Source organism: Hippopotamus amphibius, chromosome 7, assembly GCF_030028045.1.
Source record: "Hippopotamus amphibius kiboko isolate mHipAmp2 chromosome 7, mHipAmp2.hap2, whole genome shotgun sequence".
Lineage (NCBI taxonomy): Eukaryota > Metazoa > Chordata > Mammalia > Artiodactyla > Hippopotamidae > Hippopotamus > Hippopotamus amphibius.
The window spans coordinates 17,181,577-17,194,939 of NC_080192.1; the positions used below are offsets into that span (position 1 = coordinate 17,181,577).

Below are 13,363 nucleotides of genomic sequence, written 5' to 3' on the forward strand. Positions count from 1 at the left end.
GGAATAAAATACTTCCTTGCAAGCAGCCATTTCATCTTTCTGTCAAAATATACATATAACATATATACATATATAATTTACTTAAGCAACAAGTATTTAATGAATGCCTATACAGGCCAGGCACTGTTTCTCAGTACTAAAAACAAAAAAAAATGAGGAGCAAACAAAACAAACAAAAACCTCTGTCCCCACGAAGCTTATGTTCTAGAAAGGAGAGTTGTATAATTAAAAAATCAGTAACTGAAATCTGTAAGATGTCAGAAATGTGCTATGGAAAAAATACATCAGGGAAAAGAGCCACTGGAGTGGAGAGTACAATTTTAAACACAGTGATCAAAGTAGACTTATTGTAAAGGTGATTTTGAGCCAAGATTTGAAGAAGCTGAATAATTAATTCATGCAAATATGTAACAGATGAGAATTTTAGGAAAGTAAATAACGAATGCATCATCCCAAAACAGGAGTGTGTCTGGCATGTTCAAATAATAAAGAAGTCAGTATGGCTGGAGCACAGAGGGCAGGAATGAGAACAGAAAAGGAGATCACAGAGGTACAGGTGTGGGGGGGTTGGAGGAACAGGAAAAATGGAGAGTGGAAAAGGGATTTGTGTAAGGCCTGGTAGGGATTAAGGACTTCAGTGGAAAGCCTCTAGAGGATCTGAGCAGAGTACCCTACTCTAACTCTGAAGAGAATCAATACCACTTTGGCTGGTATGCTGAAAACAAACTATAAAGGGGACAATGGTAAAAGCAAGAAAACCACTTTGGAAGTTCCCGCAATAATGCAGAAGAAAGGCAATGACAGCTTGAACCAGAATGGAAGAATGGAAGTGTTTGGAACTTGAATATAAAAGCTAACATGTACTGAAAGCTTACTATATGCCCAGCCACCGCTATAAGCACAAGACACAAATTAACTCATTCAATCCTCACATTAACCTTATGAGGTAAGTATTATGATCTCTGTATGACACGCAGAGAAGTAATGTGCCCAACATCATACCACCTGTACACAGCCAAGCCAAGACTTAAGCCCAAATCTAGGAAGCTTTCCAATCCTGGAAAAACTAAATAAATAATAAATTCTACTCTGCAGGCTGCTTATTAACACTAAATCACTCTATCACTCTATCAATACATCTCAAATCACTCAAGATGAGAACTGTTAGCCCACAAGCTGTTTAAGCTATACTTCTTTTATTTTAAAAACAATAAATTAATTTAATTTTAATTAATTCAGTCAAATCTAAGAAAAATTACTTCTGCTGAGCCAGGATTTCATTAGAGAAAAAACACCAAGAGTTGCGCTTTTGGCTTTGCCTCAAATGGCACTAAAATGTATTATTTGGCTTGTGGATGATTTGGTTTAGATGTCTGGAACACAGAGAAAGAGCAGAGTCCTAGGGCAATGCCTCCACTTTGAGGAGGAGGCTGTGATTAGGACTCATACGGGATACAATGCACAGAAGGTAACAGAAAAGTCACGAGCAAGGACAGAAGGTAAAGGCCTAGACTTCAAATAGCAATCAAGCTGATGGCAATCAAGTCGGTAACATTAAGAAGAAGCTAATACACAGTCAAGGGCAGTCAAGAAGCACTCAGATTTAGATCAGACTACACGGGATAAAGCAGAGGTCTGTCTGTCACTCTGCCCATCATTCCTACATCCAGACACCAGATAATCTTTGTCTCCTGTAAATACGAGCGTGAGTCAAAAATTATCCACACTCTGGCTGCAGAATTTATATAAATTTTAATGTAACTGGAGTGCAGATAATTTTTGACTCACCCTTGTATATAAAAATGAAACTGCTTCAAGTTTTAAAAAGCCAAGTTAATGGACAAAGGGAGTCCAAAAAGGGTCCTGTCAGACTGTCAGCTTCATTTCAAAGTACAAACAGGGGAAACACGAGGGGCAAAAAACAAACCTCCTGTGCTAACAGAAAGCACTCAACAGTGTCAACATTTGCATGCCACGTGCGGGTTTGAAACAAAGGTTCATACCTCTACCCTCCAAGGACAGTAGTCTCAGCATCAAAATGGTTGTGAACAAAAAGCAAAATGCAGCAACCTACAAAGCTCAGACCCTGGTCAAAGAGGTGGCTGGGGCACTTGGCCACGTGGGGTCTAATGTATGGTTTGGGGGTAGGAAAACTGTCCCCCACTGCTTCCTCTTCCTACATAATGAACTGTGGAGCCTGACTGGGACAGCCCTTAGTCACTTTCTCAACTTTTTCTAAAATGTCAGACAAAGCTCATGCTGATCATACTATCTCCTCTCTCCCGGGTTTCACTTTAGTCTTGTGAATTTTAGTTTGTTTGGCAGAGTTATGAGGAGAATGAAAAAGGCATTGCCCCCTTCAGCTCAAAGGAGCTCTATAGTGACTGCATAGGTATATTTTTGAAACCAAAGAATTTAGAAATATTAATATTATATAGAAGGGGTCTTTGAAAGTCAACTTATTCAATCTTTTACCCAATAAGACTCAGTTCTTCCAGCACCTTGGACTGATGGGCACCTATATTCTGCCTAAGTAGCTCTAGCTGAAGAGTACGTCACCCTCAGGGCAGCCTAGACAACTCTGTTGCAAAGGTTCCACAGTAGGATGGGCACAGGTTTGCATGCCTTCTTTGATACATACCTAGCTGTGTGACCTGGTCATTTCTCTAAGCCTCATTTTCCTTATCTCAAAATGGGATAAAAATAGTACTACAGAGTAGTGTTAAGAGCTTGTGCTCTAGAGTTTGACTGCCCAGCTCTGCCACATATTAGTTCTTTCAACTTGGGTAAGTTCAATCTCTATGTATCTCAATTATCTCACCTTTAAAATGGCCATAACAACAGTATCTACCTCATAGGATTTTCTGATGATTAAAAAAATGATACATATGAAGTTTCTGGAATAGTTATTGGCTTACAGAAAGCACAGGGTAAATATTAGTTGTGACTTTATTATTTCCCACATGAGAAGACTATCGCAGGGTTTACATAAGACAGTATGTTTAAAGTCTTTAGCATAATGCCTACTACATAGTTACAAGCTTGATAATGTTGGCAATTATTATTAATATCTGTCATCTTCATCTTTTGGTTCTAACTCAACCTCCTGGCGCCACAGAAATCAAATCTGTTCCCTCTTCAACCTGAATGCCCTTCAAATATTTAAAGAAATCTAACACACTGCTCCTCGGATTTTTTTTAAAGGCCAAACTATATAGACACTTTTCAATGAGTCTTCAAAGGTCATGGTTCTCAGATTTAACATCCTGATCATCTACATCCAGAGATGCTACAGTTTGCGACCCTCTTAAAACATGGCACCACCAAGCACTAATTATAATCTGACCACTAAGAATTTAATGGAACTACCAATTCCCAGGGCCTAGACTAGTTTCCATAACTTAGGTACAGTTATTAATGTAATCTAAGTATGAACTGACATTTTTAGCCACTGCAACGTGCTGTTAAAAATATTAAGTCCCCGCAGTAAAAGATCACTGGTTGCCAGGGGTGGGGAAGGGGAGGAAGTCATGACTAGGATGGACACAGAGGGTTTTTTGGGTAGTGAAAATACTCTGCATAATACTATAATGATGGATATAGCTCATTATATATCTGCCCAAATCCATGAAATGTACAACACCCAAAGTGAATCCTAATGTAAACTATGGACTTTGTGTGATTATACTGATTTAGGTTCATCGAATATAACAAATGTACCACTCTGATGGGGGATGTTGATAATGGGGGAGGCTATGAGGCCTGTGGGGGCAGGGCATATGTGGGAAATCTCTGTACTTCCTCTGAATTTTGCTGTGCATCTAAAACTGCCCCCAAAAAATAGTCTTTTAAAAAAATCACACAGAAGTTAAGAAAATCTGCAACTGTATTTCTGAGGCTATTATTGCTGTGAGTAATTACAGCAAAGGAAACATCTATCTAGCAGTGTCTTGATCACTTTCCTCTGTGCATTAAATTATTTAGGTAAAAAAAAAAAAAGAAAAAAAGAAAAATATTAAGTATCCAATAACTGAAACGTCCACATCGTTTTTTTCCACATCTTTTTTTCTTAATTACTGCTACTAAGCTTGATTCCTGTCTCTCAATCCTATTGAATTCATCTCTTTAATTTAAATCCAAACGTATGTTTTTATCCCTCCTCAACTGTGTTTCAGAATGTACTGGTGAGCCATGAAATCTCTGCCATGAGTAGTCCTGCCTGAACTGACTTGTCACTCTCCACTGACTCTAATCACAGAACTCAGGAGTACTAAGAGATGCTTCAGGGGATCTCGTATACTCCAGATGTATTCCTCCTTCCCCCACTGTACAGTAGTGACCCAATTTCCCCTCAATAATTAAGATCAACAGAGACTGGTTAAGTATCCCTATTACCCTTTAACAATGTTACAGTTAACTGTCCAGCACAGGGCCACTTGCAGAGTCCTGTGTCACTTCACTTAAAATCTTCATCCCAGTCAACATGAAATTTTAGCAGCATACTCAAGTGAGAATGCACAGTAAATTTAACTGTTGAGGCCAGGTGATGAGAACATGTGGGCTCATTATACCATTTTCTCTATTTTGTGTATCTTTGAAATTTTACATAGTAAGAGAAGCTAAAAGATGGAAGTATCAGAAGAAACTAAGAGTTAAAAGTGTTCTTTTCGGAAGCATGACAAAGACACGGGGGGAACTGGGCAGAGGACAATTCTTTTTTTCCTTTGTACTTTAGTACTTTTTAGCTTCTGAAATATGTGCATACATTACTTTCATAAAAATAAAGGAAAAAAAAGGGGTGCATCAAATTAAAGTCAACTGCAAAAATCAACATTGAGTCATGTACACACAATGCTCTTAATGTCATCAATTGGCATCTACTGCAGAGACTCACTTTACACAAAAAAAATTTAATGCATCTGATAAAAAGTACACATATGTGTATATAAATGTATGCACACACATCTATATTTCCATAAAGTATAATCTGCCTACATCTTAAATTGAGTTTAAGCCTAAAACATTTAAAACAAAAAAACACTCCTAGAAAATAAATCTCCTAGAGATTGCCCGACCTCTTCTCTGGGAATGAGTAACTATGTCTGATCTTATAATTCAAATGCTTTCCACATACTTAGAATCAGTATAAGATTTGAAAATATAAAATACCTAAATATTTTCATTATGGGTACTTATAAAACCTACTTGGTAAGTGACTGAGCTTTCTGCTGTAGGAAGGTATCTCTGTATATTTTAATGGCTTGAAGACTTTTTCTGTCCAGAAGTTTGGCAGCTGCTGGTATTTTCTGGATCAAAAAATTATCAGGAAACCAAATAATATTAGCAGTCAGAGTGATGGCTGGTACCTGAAATAGAAAATATAAGAGGAGGGAAATCATTAAATCCAGGTTAAACAACAAACTGTTTAACAGTCCTACAACACACAATGGAGGAGAATTTATTTCAAGAAAAATGATGATAAAAAGATACTCATTAATATAAGACAAATTATGTTAATTAGGCACAGAGTTAAGGCATTCCTATATCTGGTGCGGAGCATGACACTTATTTTATTCTGCCTCAATATTAAACAACACACACATGCACACACACTCACAGATTTTCAGATGAATAAAAACATGCAAAAATTAAACAGAAACTTGAATCTTCATGACCTTTACTTTCACCCTATATTAGTGATAAAATACAAAATAAATATCCAAGATGACTGGGTGCTCATGATCACATATCACTTGATTCTGTACACCATCTAAACGTTCAACTGTGAAATCAGGTGCCATATCATGGAAACAGCAAAGACAGAGAAAAAAATTGTTTTAAATTTTTTCCTACTTCCATAATGAGAATGAGTGGCAGGAAGAGGAAGAGAAAGAAAAGAAAGAGGAAAAAGCAGTAATAGAAAGTTAACGTATAGGAAAAGATCTGGAAAAGCATCCACTAATACATATTTATACTATGTGGAATAATGGGGCATTTTCATTTACTGTGTTACTTATTTCAGGAATGCTTAGCTTTTTTTTAATAAATATATTATTTTTATAATTATTATTACAAAATATTACAAAAATTATTATTTTTGTAAGCAAGAATAAAATACATTTTAAAATATCCAGCTTTATCCAAAATCTCTTCCATCTACTCAAATTAAGAAATAGAACTTCCAAGTTCTTACCTTCTTACAAATGTCCAATAAAGACTTATAAAACTTTTTATCAACAGTTCGGAAAATTTGAAAGTGCAATACAAAGAGTCCACAAACTCCTACATACTTGTCTCTCTGGTCAATTTCAGAAGGTTCTCCTTATAAACCAATAACATGAGAGAAAAAGAGAATATACATAAATTCTGCTTTAAGTAAATGACAACTTTATAATCAAAAACCAAAAAATACATTTTACATTACCAAGTCTGGCTTCTACATTTGCAAAAATTGAACGAATACTATGTGCAAATTCTTCAGCAAAAGTGCTGTTTTTTGACACAGATACTCCTCCATTGAGAGAATCAAACTGCTGTTCTATACAGGCCTAGACAGGAAACATTTAGAGAAATTTACACTCTCATAAGCTATTATGACTTAATATGCTATTAAACAAATTTAAATATAGAGTGATAAACTCCTACATTCATCATTTTAATTTTACAAACACTGAGGCTCAAGTTTTTACCTTAATCTAATATCTAAATCCTTCTGAATGCGAAATGTATATGCACTTATATATTTGAGTACCACTTCTGTGAAAGTAATAAAGCTGAATCAAAATGTATAATTCTACATGAAGAGATACACACAGTGATGCCTGCTGATGTACAGAAGGTAAATCTGATGGAGCATGGGAAAGCATGTTTTATTGTTTTAATTTGCACTTTTAAGAGGAGACTTTTATTTTCTCTGTTTACAATTACTTTCCTAACACTTTATTACATTATGTGTAGAAATAGCTCCTGGAAAAAGAATCAACAAAAAAATTCTTCTGAAATTAACAGATTAAATTGATATAAACAAGAGTTGTGATCATCCTGTAAAAATTGTGATCATCTAAAATATAAATTAAAGGTAATCTTGAAGCAGATTTCAAATGGAATATACAGTTGACCCCTGAACAAGAGGGGATTAATCCCCGTATAATTTACAGCTGGCCCTCTGCGTCCACGGTTCCTCCACATACTCGGAGGCAACCAACCATGGACTGTGTAATACTGTAGCGTCTTTACTACTGAAAAATACACATAGATAAGTGAACCTGTACAGATGAAACCCATGTCATTCAAGGGTGTACTGTAATACAATTTCTGGTGAATACTATCCTAAGCAGTGCCATCCAACAGAGCTTTCTGTGATGATGGAAATGTTTTATATCTGTGCTGTCTGATATGACTGTTAGCCACAGCTGGCTTTTTCCCCAGCTTTACTGAGATATCACTGGCATATAACATACATAAGTTTAAGGTATACAGTGTGATAATTAGATTACACGTGGCTATTAAGCATTTGAAATGTTGCTAGTGTGGCAGAGGAAATTAATTTTTATTTTATTTTAATTAAATTTAAATAGCCACATGTGGTTAGAAGCTGCCTGGCTTGTGCAGATCCAAATTACATTCCTTGAGCGGGAAATTAAAACAGACTTTTACAAGGCTGTCTTACAAACCTAAATCTAGAGGTTAACAACATACAAAATGCTTGACACACTACTTAAATACTAATCCTTTAATAGTTTTATCCTTTTACATAATTAAAAAAACTCATCACAAATACAACCAGTATACTCTATTAATTTCAGATGCTACTACGAGCACAAGTCAAAAATTATCTGCACTCCGGTTATATTAAAACTTCTGTAAATTCTGCAGCCAGAGTGAGGATAATTTTTGACTCGCCCTCACAGATACTGTTTTAACTGTATTTTAGTATGTTAACAATGCTTTAAGACTAAGCACTTTTAAGGGAAAATATAGTCACAACAATATGCTATAAAAGTGTCCCACTATTAATTCTGAGTTGAGTCTACTAATGTAAGCTCATTTATTATAGCCTGATATAGCTCTCATACCTGAAATATCATTCCATCAAGTAACTGTCCCTCTAGCTTCAACAAGAACTTTTCAAATGGCTTTAGTTTTTCTTCCTGAATTCCAAATTTTGAAGGATTGTGATGGACAGATTTCAGTAACCTTGTAGAAAAGTAGGAGAAAGACCTTCAATTTGCCTAACAAATTCTTACATTAAAAATATTCCCAAAAATCAAAGTTTTATATTTGTACGGCTTGTTTGGCTCTACACATTTGAAAATTTGAACAAAAACAATCCTAATATATTTAATTTTCTAATCATACCTTTTTATATCATCTTAAACTCAGAAACCTGGTGCTCTCTAGATATCATTTAGTGAATACTTATAAAGTGAATAAAACAAAATGCCTTGACTTTAAAAAGTTGTGGAGCATAAAACAATATAAAATCAAGCTGAGAATAAACAACTATCACTTGTACAGAACAACTGAAAAATAAATCTGAGTCCTAAGATAATCAAATTAACATTCAACTACACTTTAAGAATTAGGACGTTTTATACAAGTTTATCATACTCTCAAAAAAGCCCATCTGAAATTAAAAGAATGTTACTGTCTTCAAAGAAAATTTGACATGAGATCTTCAGGTCTCTTAAAGGATCTGTACTATTTATATTTGTCTATTTTTTACTAATACAAAGTAACTATACAAAGTAAGAGAGTATTTTAAACATTTTAATTGGCTCACCTTTTGTACATAGTCCAGTGGTCTTTCAATGTGATATGATTATCAATAATTTCATCCAAGGTAAGCAAAACTGTTAGCAGCTCTCCCAAGTGCTCATACATAGTCTGTCAAAAAACCTTTAATGATTATCATTTAATCACTAGTTAGAAGTTAAGCTTCGCATGGGTTTTTAAACAACTTGGGCTATTTACTAAATTAAAGCGGTGGGTAAATTAAGCTACAGATGAAACTATTAAACCTCAGATGACTCGAGGGGGGGGGAGTCAAGGAAGGGAGGGAATACGGGGATATGTGTATTAAAACAGATGATTGAACCTGGTGTACCCCCCAAAAAAATAAAAAAATTAAAAAAATATGGATAAACCTCAGATGAACAATCAGCCTTAAATTGGGAAATCCTTCACCCAATATTTCAGCCTTAATCATGGTACTGTAGATTCTCTGAAGAGACCACTTGCAGAGTCTGCACTGGGCCACTACAAGCAAGAGTTACACTGATAGTGGGTCAGTAATGCCTCATCAACTTCACAGATGAAAGAGAACAAAAGGCAAAATGCAGAAGAAAAAAAAAAAAGAAAAGAAAGAAATCCTTTAAGAGCCTTGCAATAATTGTACTCCCCAGTCATATAAACTCCAAAGTAAAATATACTAAAAATTACAGTTATACAGGTCAAGTTAAATTCTTTTACCTGAAAATGGACTCCAGTTGTCTCTATAATTTTGGGTGCAATCCTGTAATAAAATAACACTAAATTTTTTTTAAAAAGTCTTTTTTGTCACAGTTCATGTTTATTTTAAGGAAAACACATAACAGCAGAAGCTCTTGGAATTTTAATATTTATCTTTATTTAGACTGTACTCACTAAAATTTACACAACCCAAGGAATTACTATCATATTTTACTTTCCCAAGAACAGAACTTGTACATACAGAATCTGAGCTCTCCTGGCCTACACCCAACTCAATGGGTAGGTATATGTCAATACAGAGCCCATGAATAACCTTAGCCATTCAAACCTAAAGGATCTAGCTTCGGATCGAGCTATAGAAATAACAAAACTGATATCTATTTCTTTCTAAATTGTTAGAATTTCTCAGTTTTCAGCTAGAATACTTGTTATCCCACCCAAACTGGCATTTGGGAATTAGTCCTCTGTTCAGTCAGATTTATTTCTAGCCTTCTCATTCCTACTGAAAAAACAATGCATACAAATGGGATTATGCCAAAGTCAAAAGCCCCAGGATAATTCAATTTTACTTCCTAGAGAGTCAATCTACTCCACAGTAAATAAATTAATGTTTATATATCAAAGCACATATAAATATTCCACAAGATAGAAAATTTTAAAAATTAAACACAAAATTCAAATAAATTTCATCTTTCTAGGGCAGGGGTGTGGTAGTGGGGAGTCTCTTGGAATTACAGACCAGGTATAGCAGGGGTTGGGGAGAGCTATGCTCTCATTCCCTCCTGCCATGAGAACTTCAGTGAAAGCACAGAACATAAAATAACTGACTGAGTGGAAAAACACGAGAATGAGGAACAGTTAACACAGTCTTCCACTTTATAAAGAGAGTTAAGATGCAGCACGGTGTAGTAAGAACAACAATGAATGGACCGGTGACCAAAAGAACAGTACCTAAATTGCTATGGAATCTTGGTAAATAATTCCTTTGGGCCTCAGTTATCTCTCTTCTCATAATTGAGAATCCCTAGGCATATACCTAAACAAAGTTATTGTAAGATTATAATTAAGTAGTAAATGGGGAAAAATTTTAAGTATAAAGTTTTAATCAAATGCAAGATATTACTTTGTAGTGGTTAAGAATATTAAGGACTCTACGAAAATTTGAGCTTTTTTCTTGATTTAGGACAGCGGTCCCCAAATTTGGAAGATCATTAGAACTACTCACAAAATCTTTTCAGTTTAGATTACCTAGCCCCAATCCCCAAGATTCTGAAGTTTAAGAAAAGTGTCACATGATTCTAATCCAAGGACCCTTCAATGTAAAGAGGAAATAAGTAGAGAGAACTTGGTACATACAGTAATTCTATATTAGCCTTTTTCTATACGATCAACTTTCTTTAGGATTCTTTTGTCAACATTCTCATTCAGACAGATAATGGGCTTATTCACCATGACAGAAACTGTGCCTTACTAACCTATGTATTCTACACATCAAGTAGTGTTTAAACATCATGAGTGCTCCAAGAATGCTAAATAAGTGAATGAAGGAATGAGTGACTAAGTGAGTGACGAATGAAAAACTTTCAGATATTTAGCTAGTTTAAGAAAAACATTTCCTGGGGATATGTGTATAAAAACAGTTGATTGAACCTGGTGTACCCCCCCAAAAAAAATAATAATAATAAAAAAAAAAAAAAAAGAAAAACATTTCCTGCATCTCTATTAAAAATGCAAAAATACTTCTAAAATCCATTACTTGTTACTGATATAGAGGGCAGCCAACTGATGGACGACATTCATCACCACTTCATAGCACCTCGTAACAAAACAAGACAGTTCCTGAAATGACAAGTTGAGTATATGTTACAAGTTCAGTAAATGTCACCATTTCTGACTGAATTTTATGGCAACAATGCTAAACAAAAACAAAACAGTTTTCCAGTAAAAATCTCCAGTTAACCTGCAGCAAGACAACTTCAAGTATCCTTCAAGCAACCAGTTCTTAACTCACCTCCCAAAGTTATTTCTACTTCTTTGCCCCCACAGCATTTCATTCATCCTTCTACTTTAAGTCTTGTTTTCTTTACTCATATAATTCTTAAATGACAGAGACTGTCTTATTCCTTCTTTGAATGGCCACTGCCCAGTATGGTGGCTAACTCTCAACTGCTTCTCAATAAATTTCTGCCTATTAAATGAATAAATGAGTGAACATCTGAATGAATAAGCTCAAAAGCTGCCAGTTTAGAGAGTATGACAATAAGGCATAGGGGTCTTCACGAGTCACTCTGAAATAACTTCAAATGTTTATTACCTTTAACCTTATCTATAAACAGGCCTGGCACACACCAAATGAAATAGTAATTATCCCAGGAGTATGTCTATCATTAAATAGTTAACTCACATCCATCCTAAAATATTTAGAACCTAACTAAACCTATGGCTGTTCTAAATTGTAAGCTCTATGAGGGCAGAAATTTCTGTTAGTTTTGTGCACTGCTGTATCCCAAGCACCAGGAACAGTTTCTAACATATGCTAGGTTCATAAAACATTTGTTCAATGTTTAAAAATGGAATTATATGCAGCTATTAGTGAGATCCACAATTTAAATTTTTTGAAAGTGAAAATAATGTATTTCAATTTTATGTAAACAGCTCTGGTTTTACATTTCTTATTAAAGTTCTAAAAGTCTAATAAAAGCAGAGGAAAGAACAGAAAATGCAGGACAAATAGAAAGCATAAAGCAAAAAGGCAGAAATAAGTCCAGATACATAATAGACTATTTACATAAGACAGAACAGAATTAACCAATTAAAACAGAAATTTTCAGATTACATAAAAAAGCAAAATCCAGATAGATGCAGTTTTAAAGAAACACAACTAAAACATGACACTGAAAGGCTGAAAGAATTAAAAGATTTAAAAAAAGAAAATGCTAACTAAAACAGAGCAGAGGCAGTGATATTAATATCAAATAGTTTTTATTAGCATTACTATAGCTAATTACCATATATATAATTATATATTATATACATAATTATTATCACAGCTTAAGAAGGTCACCACACAATAAAAGATTTCATTTACTTGGAATTATTAACGATTACAAACTTGTATGCACCAAATAAAACATCCTCAAAATAAGAAACACAAAATCTGACAAAACTAGAGGGAGAAAATGACACATTCACTTCAACCCTGTAAATTAACATCTCTTAGACTCCTGCCTAGCAGGCTTCCTGTTAGGTTTTGCCAACAGGTGGCACTAAAAGGAGACTAGAAGGCAAGAAAGGAACATCCTTTATATTTCTTGCTGTTTTCATCAACATAATCCAGGCAGGAGCAGTTCACCCCAGCAATGGCAGCTTGCCCCAGGCTCCTGCTTCTTTCAGCACTACAGCACCAATCTTCAGTTTTAAATTCTACCAGCAGCAGCCAGGCAGCACTGCTTCCTGAGATGTATGATACAAATTCCCTGGGACTCCACCTCCTAGCTCCCGGATTCTGGCAACCTGAACCTTTTCCCTTTTCTACCCTAGATGTAGAGGTGGTATCTGCTTCCTCTGGCTTACCTCACTGTTTTTTCCTTCAGCCCTCCAATTCTTATGTAATCAATTCTCTATATTAAATCTCTTCTTTTTTTTCTCTCTTTCTTTAATTGAAGTATAGTTGATATACAATATTGTATTAGTTTCAGGGGTACAACAAAGTGAATCAATTATACATATATTTTTCAGATTCTCTTCCATTATAGGTTATTACAAAAGATTTAGTTCCATGTGCTATACAGTAAATCCTTGCTGTTTACCCATTTTATAAATAGCAGTGTGTAACTGTTAATCCCATACTCCTAATTTATCTCTCCCTCCACCGCCCCCGCCCCCCGCCTTT

The 13,363-nt window shown here is 35.0% G+C and overlaps 1 protein-coding gene across 8 annotated transcripts in view; it reads right to left on the reverse strand.

Moving 5' to 3' along the window:
• WASHC4 (WASH complex subunit 4) overlaps positions 1-13,363 on the reverse strand; it is a 63,257-nt gene that overhangs the window by 43,362 nt on the left and 6,532 nt on the right. For all 8 annotated transcript variants that reach the window (XR_009054749.1, XR_009054750.1, XM_057742267.1 and 5 more), the window contains 7 exons: positions 11,228-11,310; positions 9,472-9,514; positions 8,783-8,886; positions 8,076-8,196; positions 6,425-6,548; positions 6,194-6,321; positions 5,206-5,366 (listed from right to left, as the gene is read on the reverse strand). Coding sequence is in view for 6 of the 8 variants with exons in the window: in XM_057742267.1 (XP_057598250.1) it covers positions 5,206-5,366; positions 6,194-6,321; positions 6,425-6,548; positions 8,076-8,196; positions 8,783-8,886; positions 9,472-9,514; positions 11,228-11,310 (764 nt within the window). In the remaining 2 variants the exon portion in view is untranslated. The remainder of the gene's footprint in view (positions 1-5,205; positions 5,367-6,193; positions 6,322-6,424; positions 6,549-8,075; positions 8,197-8,782; positions 8,887-9,471; positions 9,515-11,227; positions 11,311-13,363) is intronic.